Genomic DNA, 20,476 nt, shown 5'->3' with positions numbered 1-20,476 from the left:
TTCGAAATAACCAATTATTGATATAGCATCTATGCAATGTACGAGCTCGATTGTCTGGTCCTTGAGCAAGTGCAAACATCTCTGTACTTACTTCCCCTTTTGCATGTAGATCCCTGATCTTGCCCTCGAACCATCTTACAAATTGTTCCTCGTGTCGCCTTTGAAGATTTCTTGAACCATATTTCTTCAGTTCTTCCATATGCGCACTGCATAGAAATGTATATCACTGTTAGTTCGAAATATAATATTTGAAAACAATGATTTTCAGTTCTGTAACTTACTCGACCCATTGACTAGCTTCATCACAGTTTGAAATTATGTAGTGCCTCATCTTCCGCATCTCGTCTCCTTCAATGATCTGGATAGTCTGTCCTCTCCTGCTGTAATCCATGTCTGAAAATATGCTCAGACCAGATGGTGGCTCATTCACAGCAATGCTTTCATGTCGATTAACACGATTCAGTTTTGTGTCCACATCCAAAAATCTTGAGCAAAATGTAAGGCACTCCTCGAGTATGTATCCCTCAGCTATTGAACCTTCAGGGTAGGCCTTATTCCTCACATATCCTTTTGCAGTACGTAGGTACCGCTCCACTGGATACATCCATCTATAACATACAGGCCCACTAATTTTAGCCTCTTCAGCTAGGTGAACAGGCAAATGCATCATGATATCAAAAACTGAAGGAGGGAATATCATCTCAAGTCGGCAAACAGTCTCCCTAATTGAATTGCTAAGTTTGTCCAAGTCTGCTTGCACCAGCTCCTTGGAACATAGTGCATTGAAGAAATTACTAAGCTGAACCAATGCGATGACAACTTGTTCTGGCAAAATTCTACGAACCACTAAGGGTAACAGTTTCTGTAGAATTAGATGGTAATCATGAGTTTTCAAGCCAGACAACTTACATGAGTTTAGGTCAACACATCTTCTTATATTGGAGGAAACCCCATCAGGCATCTTCACTCCATATAGAAATGCGCATAAATTTTCCTTATCCTTCTTATCTAACTTGTACAATGCTGCTGGCAAGGTATACTTATCATTCCTAATCACAGGATGCTGATCTGGTCGTATCCCCATATGCTCCATATCAAGTCGGGCCTTCTCCCCATCCTTACATTTACCTTCCAATTCAAGCAGAGTGCCTAATATGCTCTCGCATATATTTTTCTCAATGTGCATAACATCCAAATTATGCCTGATGAGCAAAGAAGACCAGTAAGGGAGTTCAAAAAAAATACTCATCTTCCTCCAGTTGTGCCATCTTTGGTCTTCGTCACGTTTCCTTTTTCTCGATGCCTTCTTTCCAAATCTAACTTGTTCAAAGCTTTCAAACTCTTCAAGTATCTGTGCACCTGTCAGTGGTACTGGAGCCTCCCTGGTTTCAACCTTGTTGTTGAAGCTGACCTTGTTCTTGCGCCATGGATGGTCCGAGGGCAAGAAACGACGATGTCCCATGTAGCAGTGCTTCATCCCATGTTTCAACCACAAATAATCAGTATCTTTGTGGCAGTATGGACATGCAAACTTTCCTTTCGTGCTCCAACCAGAAAGCATAGCATAAGCTGGGAAGTCATTAATTGTCCAGAGTAGAACAGCATGTAATTTAAAATTTTGTTTAGTCTGTGCATCCCATGTTGGAACACCCTTTTCCCAAAGCTCCTTCAGCTCTAATATAAGGGGCCTCAAATATACATCAATATCCATTCCAGGAGATTTTGGACCAGGTATCAACATTGATAGCAACCAGTTAGATTGTTTCTGACACAACCACGGAGGCAAATTGTAAGGTATAAAGATAACAGGCCATATGGTGTATGTAACATTTTGCATCCCAAAGGGATTGAAGCCATCAGAAGCAAGACCAAGCCTAATATTACGACCATCTTGTGCAAACCATCCATATTCTTTATCCACGTGCTTCCATGCCAATGAGTCAGCAGGGTGACGCATTTTTCTATCTTTGACCAATTCTTTCTTATGCCATTGCATCTCCTCAGATAACTGCTTCGACATGTACATTCTTTGCAGCCGAGGAATAAGAGGAAAGTAGCGTAGGATCTTCACTGGAAATCGCTTCTTAACAGTAGCACCATCCACAACCTCATTATCAGAGGTTTTATCTACAACTCTCCACCTAGACTCCCCACATGTGGGACATGTCTCCAGCATTTTGTTTTCCTTAAAAAATAACACACAATCATTCTTACATGCGTGTATCTTGATATAGTCCAAGACTAGGCCTCGTACCACCCTTTGCACTTTATCCAAGGAGTCAGGGATACAATGGCCTTCAGGGAGAACCTTTGAGAACAGATTAAGTATGGCCTCCAATGCTGAGTTACTAATTCCGTACAAGCACTTTATCTGAAAAAGTTGCACGATAAAAGAGACCTTAGTTGCATCTTTGCATCCTGGATACAATTCCTTCTTTGCCTCCTCTAATAGTTTCAAAAATATCTCTGCTTCCTTATTTGGTTTCTCACCAGCATCTATGATTTGTCCATGTATAGAGCCACTGATAATGTTTCTAATCAGAGTATTAGTGGCAGCAGGATTATCACCTGCGTCTTCATCATCATCTTCTCCAAAATAAGGTGCTGCATCAGCTGTAGGTTGTGCATCTTCAGGTTCTCTTATACCAGTATTGCGATCAGGATTGACACCATGATTCACACGACCCTCAGCTGATGAACAAGTTTGGCCTTCGAATTCATTATTGATGAAACAATCAGCAAACCCTCTAGTAACTAAATGAAGCTGAATCTGAAACACATTATGATATCTTATCATGCATTGACATGTAGCACATGGGCACGCAACAGATCCACCAGCTCGTCGTGATGATGATGTGCCAAAGTTTTCAATAAAACTTCGGAAATTCGCCTTCCACACCTCTGAATGTCGAGGCAAGCGCATCCAACTCCTATCTGCGTGTGATGCCATTTATCTGCATGCATGTTTGCAATGAGAGATCATGATGGATATATGCAGGGGAGATATACAGTGGCGGGTCCAGGATTTGGATCATGGGTATTCAAAATTTGTAATGGTAAAAAAAATCACAACCTAAATCATGTTTCAGACCAAAAATTAAAATCACGCTAGTATGAGCACTTATCTTCCGTGAATCACACAAGTATGTTTCAGACCATAGATCAGTTAATTAAATCAAGAATAGAGTGGTGGAAATACTATCTTTGTTCTTTATTAGTGTGTGCGTGGAAATAATTCTTCAGTTCCCAGGTGCTGGAAATATCGAACAGGTTGGTGGAATTCTTTTTCAGTTCACAGATAACAATTGTGTTGGTAATACTGTGTGTGTTCTTCAGGAAATAAATCAAGAATAGACAGTATTTATGCAACAAAACAAACACAGTACACGCATTTTTTTCTACAGTAGTCAAACAATGTATCTACTTAGAATTGGTCTTGCGCGCAAGAGTACGAAGACCGGCAACCACAAAGGAAGAAATTCTTCAGAATTCTCACCGGCGATCGGGCACGGCGACCCAGCTGCAGTACACTCAATTGGACTCCTCGGCGGACAATGATTCCGAGGGGCGGCCAAGGGGGTGGCCGAGCAACCCTAGGGGAGTACAAGGCCTTCGGGCCCAAAAACTGGCATCGCTGCATCCAGACAGATTCTGGTCGTCATGTTGTTTCGACGATTCCTATCGACTCCGTACGTATTTTGATATGGGATCAGTTGGGTTAGAAAGCTTATCTCCTTAGCTTTCCAACGATATATAGAATGCCCAAAACGGAGCCCGTATGTGGCCTGGGCGTCCGTTTTCGTGATGCCTGCTCCTGCAGTCCGAACCGGACTCGCGAATAAATCGGACTTCAATGTGGATTGGGCTTTGAACTCTATCTTCGCTTGGGCCTTGGTCATATGCGTATTAGTCATATCCTCATCAGAAGGGGACTCCTCGGCGGACAATGATTCCGAGGGGCGGCCAAGGGGGTGGCCGAGCAACCCTAGGGGAGTACAAGGCCTTCGGGCCCAAAAACTGGCATCGCTGCATCCAGACAGATTCTGGTCGTCATGTTGTTTCGACGATTCCTATCGACTCCGTACGTATTTTGATATGGGATCAGTTGGGTTAGAAAGCTTATCTCCTTAGCTTTCCAACGATATATAGAATGCCCAAAACGGAGCCCGTATGTGGCCTGGGCGTCCGTTTTCGTGATGCCTGCTCCTGCAGTCCGAACCGGACTCGCGAATAAATCGGACTTCAATGTGGATTGGGCTTTGAACTCTATCTTCGCTTGGGCCTTGGTCATATGCGTATTAGTCATATCCTCATCAGAAGGGGACTCCTCGGCGGACAATGATTCCGAGGGGCGGCCAAGGGGGTGGCCGAGCAACCCTAGGGGAGTACAAGGCCTTCGGGCCCAAAAACTGGCATCGCTGCATCCAGACAGATTCTGGTCGTCATGTTGTTTCGACGATTCCTATCGACTCCGTACGTATTTTGATATGGGATCAGTTGGGTTGGAAAGCTTATCTCCTTAGCTTTCCAACGATATATAGAATGCCCAAAACGGAGCCCGTATGTGGCCTGGGCGTCCGTTTTCGTGATGCCTGCTCCTGCAGTCCGAACCGGACTCGCGAATAAATCGGACTTCAATGTGGATTGGGCTTTGAACTCTATCTTCGCTTGGGCCTTGGTCATATGCGTATTAGTCATATCCTCATCAGAAGGGGACTCACGACTGGACCTTCTGTTGGGCCTGTTTTCTGTTTTCTCTTTTTGATTTATATCTAGAGGATATATTACATATGCGATTTTGATCTGTTGGGCCTGATGGAGATATATATATACATACATACATACATACATAGGCATACGAGATCAAGACAACCGCAACGGGCCTGTGGGCTGTCGTGCGTCGCTCGGCACCGCCTCGCCGCCCCGTCTCCACAGCGCCGCCGCCGCTCTCGTCATCCAGCGCCGCCTCGCTGCCTCTTCCGAGCTCCTCGCCCGGTGCCACCCCCTTCTCCAGTTCGTTTGACAATTTGTTCTAGTCGATCTATCGATTTGTTCCAGTTTGTTTGACGATTTGTTCCAGATTAAGTGCAACCAAGGAACACTTGTGTGGAGGCCCACCTGTAAGAACAAAAAGCGTGGTGATAGAAAAATTTAACTGCAACCAAGGAACACTTGGTTGCAATAAGTCTGTTACAGTTGCAACGACTACGACTAGTTGGACAACCACGCAAAATTGTGGCAATACGTCCACGCTATTGCATCTCGCAGAAAGAAAGGATGCAATAGCCACCTATCTATTGCCACAATGCACCAAGCAATTTGCAACACAAATCAAGGGTTGCGAAATTGCCGTTCAGAAGCAACCAACACTAATATGGTCGCCATAGCACCTTTCTATTGCAACACACGAAGTACTAATGCAACTTATAATTGGTGTAGCAGTATTCCCAACCAATTGCAACACAAATCCTAAAAATAGGTGCATTAGGGACACCCTGTTGCAACACGAAAGATAAATATCGCAACACAATTTATGTGTAGTAATAGGCATGCATATTACTACCAAATCACTCTTTCGGTGCCATAGTACCCACCTATTGCACCCAAATCAGTGGTGTTGCCTAAATTTTTCGTGGTTATAGGGGGGAAATCTAGTAGTGGTATATGACTCCAATGCACTGGAATGCTAAACGCAGTGTTCGAATCCAATTATCCTGTTTTGCATTGTGCATGGTATAAGTAAACATCTTGTTAATTTTGAAGTCCAAATAATTGATCATTTGTTTGATAGAATTTTTGTGTTTCCTTGACAATGAAAGAATTTGATGTCTGGTACACAATACTGGTCTATACTAGTATTTGAAAAGGAGTATTATAGAAACATCCGACGATTCAGATTAATTGTATACTACTGAAAAGTTCAGTAACATATAGGTAGTATACATTAGTAATATAAGGGTCCTATAGAAAAAATATTAATAACATCATGATTTATTTTATTTGGACTATCTTTCTAATTCCATATCTTCATTTTAATTTATAACTGAAAAATAAGTATAAAATTATCCTTACTAATGAAGGGTTGGATCTCTTCTATAATACATTCCACTAAGTGGTGGTATTGTGCACCATAAAATACCTCAACGATTTACCTCTTCTTAGCACAGGAAGTACAAAAGATTGTGCTCTTGAGTGTTTTTTTAGAGTTTCAACAATCTCTTTCATTGAACTGAAATTAGGACTGAGCATGAAGTTATGTTTTTAGGTACACCTGATACCGTTGCATACTTTTTTTTGAGGAAAAAGGTGATGCTCTTGCATACTTGATACTGTGTGTTCTTCACTTGTTTAAAAAAAATGGATGATAACTTATTATCTTCTCTTAATATTTGGTGAAAGCTCCATCCTGCTACTCACTAAAGATATAAACACCAGAGACCAAAATATGATTATGACTTATAAGAAGCGACCTGAGATCCATGATGCTGTGTGCTGGATACTTTTTCTGCATCTCCATAGAGTGAGTCATGACGCTGGAGAATTCCACCGACTCCTTTTTTGCCGCTAGGATCCTGTTTATCAGTTTCAAGAGCCATTTGTGGAGCTCCAAACTTGTGCTTGTTTCTTATGAACGGTTACCTTGTGCTGCTTTTATAGACTTGAAGGTTGAGAGACCTAGGAAGGAGGAGGGGGCTGGCCGGGGTGGAGGGATGTTGACAAGATTGATTTTTGTATATACACCTTGCATTGGATTAGGTAATCTCACTAATGCATGTGTTTTCATGTTACGGTCTAGCACATGCAGCTTTATAAGTCTCCATATTTCACAGCTAAAGTTGTCCATTCCTTACTGCATCCAAGTGTTCCACCATTGCTTAGATGCCATGTAACTGTATGCACCGCACCATACAAGTGTCGTCGCAAACCATTCTCTCTTCTCTCCGACTTGTGCATGCATTAGCATTGCATCATGTTTAGCAATTTACTCCTCATGAAATGAAATTATAGCGATCCATTTTGGATGGAAGGGTGTTTTATCCATGGTGAAAAGACTCCGGATCATGCTGGGGCTAGATATAAGAGTCATGTAGGGTGGTCAACACTGTGAGGGTGGAATTTGTGAACTCACTAAAGTTGCAGGCACTCGATTGTAATAAACTGAGATGTGTATGGGGTTTCCCTATCATGTATGTTCTTTTTTCGATTTCCTTTATTTTATTTATAAGTATGTTAACGACGACGGATATCATTCTCATATAACAACAAATCAAAATAATTAGCAAACTAAGCGTAGCTCAGCTGGTAAGGTTACTTGTGGTAGAACCTACCCACCTGGGTTCAAGTCCTAGACTTGGCACGAGCGCTCGCATTTTCCTGTAGGCGACGTGCCTGTCGATAGCGAGACGTCCGTGGTGACTTCGTCACTGCTGGCTCAGTCTTTTGGATGTGCTTATATGGTAGGGTTGCGTGCGTGTATTCATAAGGTTAAGTGTGCGTGCGTGTATATAAGCGTTCGCGTTTGTACTGTGTTTTGGAAAAAAATTCAAAATAATTAGATGTTTAGCCATGGTCAGAGTCATTATTGAAGTTTGATTTGTATGAATTCCTGGGTGATATCTCTATTTTGCGCGAGACGTGGCATTCATTGCTTGAGTTGTGTTGACAGCGGGAGTTAAAAGAAACACACAGGTACTCAAAATGACTTGTGAGCAATCTTTCTAAAGTGACAACAACAAATCAGAACAGCTCTGACTTTGAGAAGAATTAACGTTGTACACAGTTGTTTAGCCCCAATTATTGCGGTTGCTCTGTTGACTCTGCATAATTCTGCATGCACACAAATGCTAAAATAGCTGTTGCTCCACTAGCTATCTTCCAGATAATAAAATGATGATGAAGTCGGTAAAAAGAAATGCATCTGTGTTTTGCATAAGAAAGTCCTGGCTGGCTCCAATGACAGGGAGTACCGGTCCATTGCATGTAACGAATAGACATATGAGTTCTCTTTTGTCCGTAGCGCAACCTCCAAGCAAACTTATCGAAAGAAGCAACGCAATTTCTGACTATCATTATTGACTATGGTAACTACCAGATAGCTAGTACCCATGTATCATGGCATGCATACCTGTCAATTTTGGCATGGTAACTTGATATCTGTTGACCATCATTCAGATATGCCTGCTGAGAGATTGCAGATTTCCTGTCAACATCTAATTTCTGACTTCTAAACGCATCTCTTTCATGTTTGGTCGTTTCAATTGTGGATGTCATTTGAACTAGGTCGTACGGTATGCAAGGCATATCCGTACCGATACATGAGAGGGACTTCTTTTTGTCTTTTGCTGCAGGTCAATGGTTCCAGATACCTTTGGCATTTGGGTATATTCTGCACCTTTCACTGATAGCATTTTTATGTATACCTGTGGAGACTTCAGGTATGGAATTCATTAATATTACACCTCATACTCCAACGCGTCAGTACATGGCTTGCTTGGTGGCTTCCATTGTTCTTGCTGCTTAGAGCTAGTTTAATTTAACTCAGTGATTAGCTGGTGTACACAATATCCGGAGTAAATTAATTTCCCCTTACCATTTTACTTTTGAGTTCTCTCAGCTCTCAGGATGAAGCATGCATTTGAGGTAGATATGGGCATATGGCCATGGGAGGGGTAGGCACCAAATCTGTATACATGCAGATCAAGCTATCCACTGCTCATACATGTTGTTCAACATTCTGAAAAGTGGAAGCAAACATAGGTGAAAATTGAAACACTAGTATATTTTGTAAAGGGAGAGAGCTGAGCTGGGAACTCTAGTGCAAGCAAGGACTTGACCAAGACAACTGGTGAAATGAAGGGGACATTGGTATAATACCATACCATCCCTTCTCATACACTGAGCTCTTCCTTGTCCCCCCCCCCCCCCCCCCCCCCACCACACCAACGTTTCAATAATTACTATGCAAACATGCAAGCCTACAATCCAGACAAAAGAAACGCTTCCTTCGAAAAGAAAGATCAAACACTAAGTCTAAGAATAACTTAATTAGTCCCGCATATCATTGAGTTAGGGTAGAGAGCAAAACTATTGCAATAATTTTAACTTTTTTAAAACACTTCGGAATAAGATGGACAAACATTATGAACTTAGATAATCCGAATATTAAAAGAACATAATTTATTAAACTCTAGTCGCCAATCTACACACAACACTCATTCTAATGTTTGGTCAGAGAAATCACATCATTTTAAAATGGAACAATCCATCATTGGTTCATCCTATGAATTTCGGTAGGATGGACCCATTCCGCTTGTTATTGACCTAACCGTGCGCTTTGTGAGGAATGAGCTGGTGATGAAGCCAAACAAAAACGTGGTGAATGAAAAGGTGATAGACCATAATGTTTTGTCTGATGCGGTTAGTATCATATTGGTTGTCTAGATAAATTAGGGCCAGCTTTAAAGCCTTGCTTCGTACTATGAACTCCGGGGATCGATAAAACTCTTGTAATCGTTCGAAGTTGAGGTACTCTTCTTTAAGACGAAATCAGGGGGCGCCTCTCCCTCTGGCAGAGTGTTTTTAAGCCTTGCACTATATCTCTAGATTAACCTTTATATATGAAGCAACAATAGAAGTATAAGGCCTACGCTTATATATATACGTGGCCTACCAATGGTTGGATTGGTCGTAAGAAAATTTTGGACATAGTTGTCAAAAGAGGCAACTAATTCCTTCTTGACCAAGCCACTATGATTTATGTTACATGCTTTCTACCTAGGAGTTAGAGAGGCCACTAGCTAAATTCTTAGAATTCATTTCCAACACCCCATCCCCCCCCCCCTTCCCAAAAAAAACAGCTTTGTCCTCCGAATTCATATCTTTTACTACGCACTTAGATATACATTATATCTAAATATATAATAAATATATTTAAAAAATAAAATAATCTACAATTTGGAACGGAGAGAGTAGAAGTTTGTTATGCATCCAGTCAGGCTATGGATGCAAGCTGGATAATCCCAGAAAGACATATAAAAGTTCTTTGTCCTAAAATATGTGTAATTAGCTGAATTCGTGGGCTGAAATTGGCCCGCTGGGACTACCAGAAGACAAACCCTTTGCACACATCTTCCCTGCGCAGCCGCACGATGTTAATCCAACGTCAGAGACCAAATACCACCTCCTATAAAGAACCACCACCATACCGTGGCCTCTCATCACTGCATACCACGGCCAGCTAGGGTTTCCGCCGCCGTAGCCGCCGCCGCCGCCGCCGATGTGATTTGATGGATCCGAAGCTTAATTTGCTTCTGCTGCAGCAGAAATAGCTGTGCACTTTTCCCATTTGCGTGACGACAGGGCTCGATTCTTAGTTTTCCTCATCGTGTTTTTCCTTTTTCTTTTTGCCTTTTTGGCGATGGTTTGATTTCTTGCTCTGTTTTGATTACCGAGTTTGAGCGGCGATCCGGCTTGCTGGACTGTGATGAAAAACGCAAACAAAACACACCATCTTTCGGGGCTGATTGGCTCGTTACGAGCCATGCTGCCAAATCTGCAATTCTGATGTCCAGTGTTACAGCCTACAGGGTCCCGAAAAGCTTTTGTTTTCGCCGATCAGGGTCGGCATTCAGTTCTTGTGGTGCTTCCCCGAAGATATTGCTTTGTTTTTTCTGTTCTTTTTGGTGCCGTTAGATTGGATTGGATCAGATCAATGCGTTCGTTGCTCATGTTTGTCGGTGATGAAAAACTCATAAAAAATACCATCTTTCGGGACTGATTGGCCTCCTGTGGCCATGCTGCGATTCTGCAATTCTGAGGCCAACATGTTGAGAGAACGTTAGTTCTGCTTTTCGGCCTATTCTGTTGCCCAACTAGATGACATCTTGGTTTAAAACCAGCCAATCTTTTGGCAAGGCCCAGGAGCCAGACTGATCGGAAGTGTCAGAAAAATGTTTTGAACCAAATTCACGCTACGAACCTTCTTTCATTGCACTTGTCAAGAAACCTGAACCAACAAAACCTGAACCCGTTGAACTCAATCAAGCATCAATAGTTTCCAACAAAGCATACGTCTTCACCTGCCAGCACTTTTTTTTCTTGAAATGGATAAGGAGTTTCCATTAGTCAGGTGTTCCTGACATATCACCAGATACCAACAAAGCTACAAAGTCTGGTAGCCGGCCTTGCCACGACAAAGGTCCCAAAGGTCCGTTCATACAGTTCAGTTCATACCGTTCATACGTCTTCACCTGCCAGCACTCAGCAACGAGAAATGCGTGGAGTATGCTACGCGTCCGAGTGACAGCAGGAATGACATCTCATTGCCAAACCTTCTAAAAGTGAATCAGGGAAAAATGAGTCTAAACTGTTGAGGAGAAAATTTCAGTCATTAGCTCAGTTTCAAAGTACCTGTTTACTTTATCCAAAAAATCAAATATAAGAGTACCTGAAGAAGTTTAGGAGGCGCCTTTTGCATTTTGATCTGATGTCAGAAATTTTATATTCTTTTTGTAAATAACAGAGGAAGTGACTGAAATCTCAGAACCAGAGACTGACCTGAGACGTGGCATACGTCGTAAGAATTCTATTGTCTCAAAACAAAATGACTACAACGCTAACTTATTTGTTTGTTGCAAATACAGAAGTACTACTGCTGATATTTGTGAATGTGCAAACTTTAAGACAAGTGATCAATTTTACAGCAGGTGCAGATGATACTCCATCCTAATCTTTTCAATCAATGAGAATCTTGAACCATAAATAGTACTATGAAGTAACCTAACCAAACAGATTTGATGGTGACTTTATTTTCTGGCCTGATTCGCTGCCTCAGGTAGTTTGCATCTAAAAGTGGACCCTGGTGATCGATGGCAACTTGAGAAGGCCCCGAAGATTTTAGACCAGAAAACTTTTCTCCAATATTTAGCGAGTAGGCAACGAACCAAGCTAGAAGCTACCACAGACGAGACAACAACTAAATTTACCGTCATCTAAATTTACAGGAGGAAGTGAAACACGACCATATCTCCAACTCGGTCATCCTACTTACCTTGGGATGAACACTTGCAATTACTCATCACAACATACCATACCAGGATACGATATATTACGCCAGTTAAAAGGATAAAACAGCCGTAAATCTTCAAGCTGAGGTAAGTACAGCAAAACAGTAAAGGCGAACGCAGGATGCAGACAGCATTGCTAGAAAAGTACCAGCATCTTCAAACTGAGGCAAGTATCATCAACCAAAATCAGAATGCCTGTGCTGCTTGGTAGGCAGGATGGGCCTGGCCATCTAGCAGTAAACAAAATCTACGGCGAGTAAGCCTAAACAGTACCAGATTAAGTGTATACGACAATATTGATTGGCAAGCCTGACATCTCAGGAATTCCATGTTGCCCATCAGTGGCATGCTGCCTAGTTCAGCGAGCCCTGCTGCCGACCATCTGGGATCGCAAACAGGACCACAGGTTTTGATGACCTGATAAATGGGGCATCACACCTGTAGTAGCCTTTCCTCTCGAGCTGTATGACTTCTCCGCGCTTGAGGTTCCTCATGTTTGCGTCTCCAAGGGCTGGGGTCTCTCGCCGAGTGCAAGGATTGAGATTGTCGAGGAAGTCTTCATCCTCCTCCAGCTGTTAAATGCCACCAACAGCATAGTTCAACATTAATTTGTCAAAGAACAAGGAATCTTTAATTAAAAACTCAACACGCCATCTGAAGCAGAAATGTACCCTAAGCATTTAATCTGGAGGCAGCCATTACATTCGACCCAATGTCCAAATTATCATTCTAAAGATGCAACATAGATCCTCTTGCACCAGCACACCAACATTAAGCACAAATTAAGAAAGCAACTTGTCAACACAACCGCAGTTTTGCTGCTTATCTAGAAGATTATATGCCATGAAAATAAACATGCAATTTGATTCAATGCAGCTTAGTCTTCGTTATATAAGACAATAGACGAATCACATGATAACATGTTATATCTATTTTATCAACGTTTTTAATAAAATTGGTCATCAAGACACAAGGACAATCATGCACAAAATGGTAAAAGCAACGCAGCGCTAGTATAAACATAAGCAATGGGTGTAGAAAATAGAGAACTACCTTTTTCTTGCTGATGAGATAATCGAATTCCACCAATGAGAGGGGGACTAGCTCATCTATATCTGCTAGCCATGTGGTCTTCAATTTTGTTGTCTTCACAGAGCCCTCAAGATGTAGTTCTCCAACTAATTCAGTAATCACTCCATTCTCCATCTTGATCTCTTTAATGATAGCATTCCCCCAGTCCATTAGGGTCACTTCCTCACCCTTGCTAATGGCTGATGCATCAGCATAATCTAGCCAAATTCTGTTTGCGAAGGTTGTAGCCTTCTTTCCAGCAGCCTCACATTTCTTGTGCCTTGGCAAAATTCGAACAAATGGCTTCTCTGGACCATTAGTAAGAGTAAAGATCACTCGCTGATCTTTTAGCACAGCAGTATGCCTTGCACACACTGGATCAATTATCTTTTTGTTGATTGTCCACAGTTTATCCCACTCCATCAGATTCAGATTTTTTGAAGCACCCTTCAACAAACAAAAAGGATATAAAATCCGGCATAAGCTTACGGGAAATATGAACATAAAGCATGAGCACATTAGCACATGTGTACCTGCTGGAGTATAAATTGTATCAGCGCCTCAACCTTCAAGCCACGACGGACTATGCCTTGAACAGTGGGAAACCGCGGATCGGTCCAATCTTCAACCTTCTTGTTTTGTACAAACCAAAGAAGCTTCCGCTTGCTGAGAAGAGTGTAAACCATATTCAATCGGCTGAACTCATAAATTTCTACTCTCCTCAACCCCATATCTTGTAGAATTCGATAATATTGTGCATTCCTGTCATGGTATTCACTGGAACGAAGAGCATGTGTCACTCCCTCCAATGCATCAACAAATGGGCAAGCAAAGTCATATGTTGGATAGACCTTGTACTTTGAACCAACACGATGGTGAGGATCAGTATTGCAGCGGTAGTAAACAGGATCCCTGAGTGACTTGTTAGGATCCTGCATGTCGAGTTTACCCCGCACACAGCACTGCATGCCCCTCTCAGTTCCATTAACCATCTCTTTCCATAATGACAGATTTTCCTCAATGGTATTATTTCTGCACTTTGATTCAATACCATCCATCCTCTCTTTCCTCATTTGCTCCTTTGGTGTATCGTCAATATATGCTTTCCCCTGCTTAATCAAACTCTCAGCCATTTCCATTAGCTTTGGAAAATAGTCAGATGTGTATGTGACAGCATCATATTTGATCCCCAATGTCTCAATATCTTTCAGAAGGTTTTCGACAAACTCATTGCTTTCTTTTGAAGGGTTTGTGTCATCAAATCGAACAATTAGGCGCCCTTGATATCTTTCAGCAAAATATTTGTTCAATAATGCAGCCTTTGCATGACCAATATGGAGGTACCCGCTAGGCTCTGGGGCAAAACGAACACAAACTTGCCCAACTTTTGCACCTGGGAGATCAACTTCTGGAGCTGATGGGTCCTTTGAATCATGTACCTTTTCCTTAAGGCTTGGCGAAGGAGATTTTCCAATTCCTCGTTTCCCAACATATGCAGCCACAATTTCATTCAGTGTGTCCCTGTATTCTGCATCTATGCTGTTGAACCAGCGGACAAGATTTTGGTATTTCTTTGATTTCCTTAGACTCTCCCACCGTTGACCAATCCCTGAAGGGAAATAGCACAATAAGCCAAACATTACAATACCCAGAACCAGCCTGAAAGAAGAATGGAGAACAAACCCACAGCTTACCAGCAAGATTCGACCACACTGCAATGTCAGCAATTGTCAGCCCATGACCAACCAGAAAGGTCCTGGAGGCCAAGTATCCATCAACAAATGAGCAGGCATTTTCAAATTCAGAGCCTAAAAGGAACATGGGGGCATATTCAAGCCACTCAACAACCTGCAAGTTTATTAACAGCAGTGATTCAGAACATAGAAACAGTCACAGCGATAAGTAACTTTTTAACAAGCAGTGGATGACAACATACATGCCCGAACTCAATAGCATTCTGCCCAGAGAAACTGGAAAATGATGCACCACGGGCAATGAAGTGGAGGATTGGGTTTACACCATGGAGTGATTCTCTGTCCACGACCACAAAAAGTTGTATGAGGAATTATATCAACCCACAGATGGAGAGTCAAACCAAAGGTAAATAAATGAAACTAAGCAAAACAGATAGAACTCAATCATTTGCAAAACGACATATTTGCACATAAGTATCAGAAAACTGCCATTACATAGTTGCATGCGGGCATAAAATAGACACAGAACAGCAAAGTGTTATGCAAGCATTCGCAAGTGACCAAAGAGATATCTTTTAAGAGAAAACGTACATGTACCCAAGAAGAGGAGCAAGAACTTACCCAAAACCAAACTGTAGTGTGGGTGCCGAGCCAGCAGCAAGACTAGGATCAACAGTTAGGGGTATACCCGCAACCTTAGCCGCACAAATGATAGAAATTGGTGGGCTGTCCTGGGAGAATGCCAACTTCGCCTCCATTGATCCTTTAAATGAAACAGCAGAAACCTGAAACCAACAGAAATCAACAAATAAGTTTTGCAGCACAATGTGAACAGTAAATTAGGCTACACTTCTGCAGCTACCCACCCTTTTTTGTATTATATTAGAATCAAGGCATGCTGATACAAGAACGAAGGGTAAAGAACTGGAGGCGCAAAGATATCAAAAAATTGAAATCAAGCATTCAAGTTTGATACAAGCAGTTAAAACTTCAAATGATACTGGTCTTACATGAACTACAAAATATCTAATAGAAATTACAATTTGACACCAGTCATTAATGAGCCGTGGAACTAATTAAATATATCATCATCGTCGCTGAGCTATAATAAGAAAACAAACAACCATGCTATTCCAAACCAGGGGCGGATATGTTACTGGGTCAGAATTGGGATGGCAACGGGAAATTCCCCGTCGGAAACGCCTCCCCATCCCATCCCCGTCCCCGCAGGTAGGAAATTTCCCCGTGCCCATCCCCGTTAACACCCGCGGGGGCTAATTTCTCCCCATCCCCGTCGGGTACTCGTCCCCACCGTCGCCGTCTCACCTGCTGCGGCGTTGCCCCGCTGGCCCTTGCGGCCTAGCTGCGGCACTGCCCCCGCCACCCGCGCGGACGCACCTGGCCGCCTGGCGAGCGACGAGCCGAGCCACGAGCGGGGGTCCAGGAAGCGGGCGAGCGGGAGAGAGTAAGGGGGTGGCAGCGGCCCGCGGGAGAGAGGGATACCGGAGGCGGCGGCGGCCTGTGCGAGTGGGAGAGACCGAGAGAGCGAGAGAGAAGGGTTTGGGGTGCTCCGTTTCGCACAGCACGAAGGGAAGAGAAGGGGCGGGCATACCTAGTGGGCGCTCGTTGCCGGCGAAGGTCCCGGCGAAGACGTGTGAAGGGCGCCGCCGCTCGCCCAGCCGTCGCCGCCAGGAAAGGAAGCCGAGGAAAGTGAGGTAGGGCAAAGAGAGAGCTGAAGAGAGAGTAGAACGCAGCGACCAGCGACGCGCTCGGGCCGTCCCGATGGCAGCCCAGTTTGCTGGGTCTTTCTTTATCGGGTCACCAAAAGCAACGACACGCATGCTCGGGCCGTCTCCATGGCAGCCCAGTATTGCTGATTTTCTTTATCAGTCAAATAGTTTGGGCCTTTTGGGAGCAGCATGTTTTGTGGGATGCCCTCCAATTTTTAGTATGGACGGGCTTGGTCGAAGGAATCAGACTATCAGAGGATCCGATCTCATATATGTTAGGATGATTTTTTTAGTCTGAGAGGTAAAAGAAGGGGTGTAAATGGTATGGATAATATCCATTCGTATTCAAGTTCGAATTCGTTTAAAGGGGTTAATATCCGTCTATATCCGACACATTTGACACTATCTGTACCCGATCCGAATCCGAGAAAAAAATAACTATCTGTATTCGTATCTGTATGTATCCGACCGTATCCGATCCGTTAACATCCTAGGTAAAAGAGCAAACGGTCCTATCTCTTTGGATGGAGAGATGCCCCTTTAGGCTTAGTTTGGGAACTCGAGGTAGGCTGACCAGGGAAGGCAAGCCCTAAGGGGGGATTTTGCAATATATTTTTTTCCCTAGGTTGCCTCTCCCGCTGGGGAAAGTTTTCCTTGATACCATTTGGGAATTAGGTGAGGGGAAGGGGATATCCAAGAAAATATCTCAAAAATTCAGAAAAAATTTGACAAAAAATAAAAATAACAATAATATAATATCTCATAATGTTTAAAAAATTCAACATCACAAATTCATTATACTGTCTAACCGTACACTTCACAACCATAAAAAACACTTCAATCGACCGCACGCGTCGGAGCACCAGGTCGCCTACCTGGAATGCCCGACCCTGACGTTCCTGCTGTGTAGCGGCGGAGGGTCTGATGGTACTTGGCAGATCGGATGAGCGCCACATCGTGTGCCTCGTTGAGCTGGTCGAGCCCATCCTGGCGCGACTTCTCTGACCTGCTCTCGTCGTACGCCTGCACCCTCAGCGCACCATAGTCAAGGTCGGTCTGGAGCACGGCTTCGACGCCGTACACCATGAAGAAGGAGGTGAACCCCGTGGACTGGTTCGGGCTTGTACGCAGGCTCCATAGTGCTGCTGGCACCTCCCCGGCCCAGCGCCTCGCGAACTTGTTGAGGCGGTCGAAGATGCTCAGCTTACGGCCCTGCAGGACCATGCCGTTGGCGTGCTCTACTTGCTTGTTGGTCCGGGTATACACGATCGAGGCCCAGTAAACCCGGATGTGGTAGTTGTCGCAGAAGCATAGGAACTTCTTCCCCGTGAACTAGGTCCCGTTGTCAGTGATGATGCAGTTCGGGAACCCGAAGCGGTAGACGATGTCGAGGAAGAACTCGACTGCGTCCACGGAGCGGGCTTGGGCAACCGGCTACGCCTCGATCCAATTGGAGAACTTGTCCACCACCATGAGTAGGTGGTCGTAACCCCCGGGCGCTTTCTGAAAGGCCCGACCATGTCCAGCCCCCAAACCGTGAATGGCCACGTGATCGGGATGGTCTGGAGCTCTTGAGCAGGGCAGATGCGTCTGTCGCACGTAGTACTGGCACCCTTCACAGGTGCGCATGATGTGCTGCACGTCCGCTACCGCGGTCGGTCAGTAGAAGCCTTGTCAGAAGGCTTTCCCGACCAGCAACCTTGGCACGGCGTGGTGGCCGCAGATGCCTCCGTGGATCTCGCGGACCATTTGCTGCCCTTGTTCATGAGGGATGCAAGGGATGCACTTCTGCAGGATCCCCGACATGCTCCTCTTGTATAGGTGCTCCCCGACGACCAAGTACGCCTTGGCACGGCGCACAAGGCGTCGCACTTCCGTCGTGTTGGTGGGGAGGATCCCTCGTACGAGGTAGCCTAGGATAGCTGCGATACAGTCTGGCTCGACCGTCATGACCTCCTAACCCTTGGTGGTCTGGGAGGATCCTTCTCCGCCCCCCTTGCTGGGATCGGTCCGTTCAGTAGCCCCTGGGGTCAGGTCGGGCGCGGTAGCCAGCGCATGGTCGGGCGCGCTTGGGCCATCTAAGGGGCCGGGCGATCGATCGCGCTTGACCGATGGCTCGCAGGCATCATTGATGAAGATTCCTAGCGAGGCCAACTCCCTGCTCAAGGCCAGCTTGGCTAGGAAGTCGGCCACCTCGTTGTCATGCTGGAGGATGTGGTGACGCTCGATGCCGTTGAACCTCTCCTCCAGCTTGCAGACCTCATCACAGTAGGTGGTCATCTTGTTGCCCCGGCACGACGCGTCCTTCATGACCTGGTCGACCACTAGCTTGGACTCGCCTCGCACGTAGAGGTGTCGCACCCCCAGGTCGGTGGCGATGCGTAGCCCGTGGATGCATGCCTCGTACTCCGCCATGTTGTTGGAGGTCGGGAAGTGTAACCGGATGGCGTACCTCAGTCGGTCCCCCGAGGGGGAGACGAGGATGATGCTAGCCCCCACGCCTGTGCCCAGGACTGAGCCATCAAAGTACATGGTCCAGTACTCAATGCAGCTTAAGGGCGGGGGGTCTGGGTCTCCGTCCACTCCGCGACGAAGTTGGCTAGAACCTGGGATATGATCGTTGTCCTCGGGACGTAGGTGATGTGGTGACCCATGAGCTCCGTCGCCCATTTGTCCACCTGCCCTGATGCGTCCTAATTCTAGATGATATCGCCGAGCGCGGCCGATGTCACCACCATGACTTGGTGGCTCTCAAAATAGTGCAACAGCTTATGTTTGTCGATGAGCACCACGTAGATCAGCTTCTGCACCTACGGGTACCGTACCATGGTGTCGGAGAGGACCTCGTTCATGAAGTAGACGGGCTGCTAGACCTTCAGGGCATGCCCGGGCTCCCCCCCCCCCATTCCAGGACGAGCACCACGCTGACCACCTGCATGGTGGTCGTGACGTAGAGCATCAGCGGCTTGTCGGGGTCGTGGGAGACCAGGACCGGCGGCTCGGCGAGGAAGGTCTTCTAGTGGTCGAAGGCGTCCTACACCTCGTCTGTTCATCGGAACTGAGACTTCTTCAACAGCCTGTACAACGGCATCCCTCACTCCCCGAGCTGCGAGATGAACCGGCTCAAGGAGGCTAGGCAGCCCATTAGCTTCTGGGCGCCCTTGAGGTTGGTGATCCGGGTTGGCTTCAATGCCGCGCTGGGAGACAATAAAGCCGAGCAGCTTGCCTTTCGGCACCCTGAAGATGCATTTCTTAGTGTTGAGCTTGATCCTGTAAGATCGGAGATGCACGAAGGCTTGCTCCAGGTTCTCGACCAGGTGGTCGGCCTTCCCGGTCTTGACCACAATGCCGTCGATGTAAACCTCAATGACCTCTTCGATAAGGCTATTGAGGCATCATTGCATGTAGCGCTGGTACATCACCCTGGCATTCTTGAAGCCGAAGGGCATCGTCACTTAGTAGTATGTGCTGAACGGGGTAATGAATAAAGTCGCAAGCTAGTCAGACTTCTTCATCTTGATCTGGTGGTACCCCGAGTATGCGTCCAGGAAGCATAGGGTTTCGCACCCCATGGTCGAATCGACCACCTGATCAATACGTGGTAGGGGTACGGCACCTTGGGGCAAGCCTTGTTTAGGCTCGTGTAGTCGACGCACATGTGCCACATCCTGTTCTGCTTCCATACAAGAACAGGGTTTGCTATCCACTCTGGGTGGAGCACTTCTTTGATGAATCTAGTCGCTAAGAGCCGAGCGATTTCTTCGCCGATCGTTTTCCACTTCTCTTTGTCGAAATGCCTCATGCATTGCATGACAGGTCGGGCATTCGGCAAGACGTCCAGCACATGCTTGATGTCCTCCCTCGGGATCCCCAGCATGTCAGACGGTTTACATACAAAGTCGGCGAGTGCGCTTTC

General features: G+C 45.2%; 1 protein-coding gene and 2 non-coding genes across 3 annotated transcripts; 2 read left to right on the top strand and 1 right to left on the bottom strand.

Annotated features, from left to right (window-relative positions):
* Nucleotides 1–10,475: 10,475 nt before the first annotated feature.
* On the top strand, nt 10,476–10,569 carry LOC112901796. Its single transcript, XR_003230374.1, has one exon. It is a non-coding gene; the product is annotated as a small nucleolar RNA SNORD96 family (small nucleolar RNA).
* Nucleotides 10,570–10,730: 161 nt separating this feature from the next.
* On the top strand, nt 10,731–10,821 carry LOC112901797. Its single transcript, XR_003230375.1, has one exon. It is a non-coding gene; the product is annotated as a small nucleolar RNA SNORD96 family (small nucleolar RNA).
* A 1,283-nt stretch (nt 10,822–12,104) lies between these two features.
* On the bottom strand, nt 12,105–16,595 carry LOC112899755 (glutamate--tRNA ligase, cytoplasmic). The gene is made up of 7 exons (XM_025968353.1): nt 16,443–16,595; nt 15,452–15,615; nt 15,073–15,169; nt 14,831–14,984; nt 13,670–14,745; nt 13,119–13,583; nt 12,105–12,637 (listed from the first exon to the last, which is right to left on the bottom strand). Exons 2-7 carry the CDS (start codon nt 15,586–15,588, stop codon nt 12,419–12,421), a joined length of 2,148 nt encoding a protein of 715 aa, XP_025824138.1. The 5' UTR covers nt 15,589–15,615; nt 16,443–16,595; the 3' UTR covers nt 12,105–12,418.
* Nucleotides 16,596–20,476: the final 3,881 nt, after the last annotated feature.

The sequence above is a fragment of the Panicum hallii genome, chromosome 7 (genome assembly GCF_002211085.1).
Source record: "Panicum hallii strain FIL2 chromosome 7, PHallii_v3.1, whole genome shotgun sequence".
NCBI classification, from domain to species: Eukaryota; Viridiplantae; Streptophyta; class Magnoliopsida; order Poales; family Poaceae; genus Panicum; species Panicum hallii.
The sequence above is the reverse complement of the archived record's forward strand: the minus strand, read 5'-3'. Positions and strand labels throughout refer to the sequence as shown.

Coding starts and splice junctions, on each gene's coding strand:
- LOC112899755 (XM_025968353.1), bottom strand. CDS start 15,588: ATGGAGGCGAAGTTGGCATTCTCCCAGGACAGCCCACCAATTTCTATC. Junction 15,170..15,451: donor ACACTACAGTTTGGTTTTGG/GTAAGTTCTTGC, acceptor GGTCGTGGACAG/AGAATCACTCCATGGTGTAA. Junction 12,638..13,118: donor ATCTCATCAGCAAGAAAAAG/GTAGTTCTCTAT, acceptor GGCATTTAACAG/CTGGAGGAGGATGAAGACTT.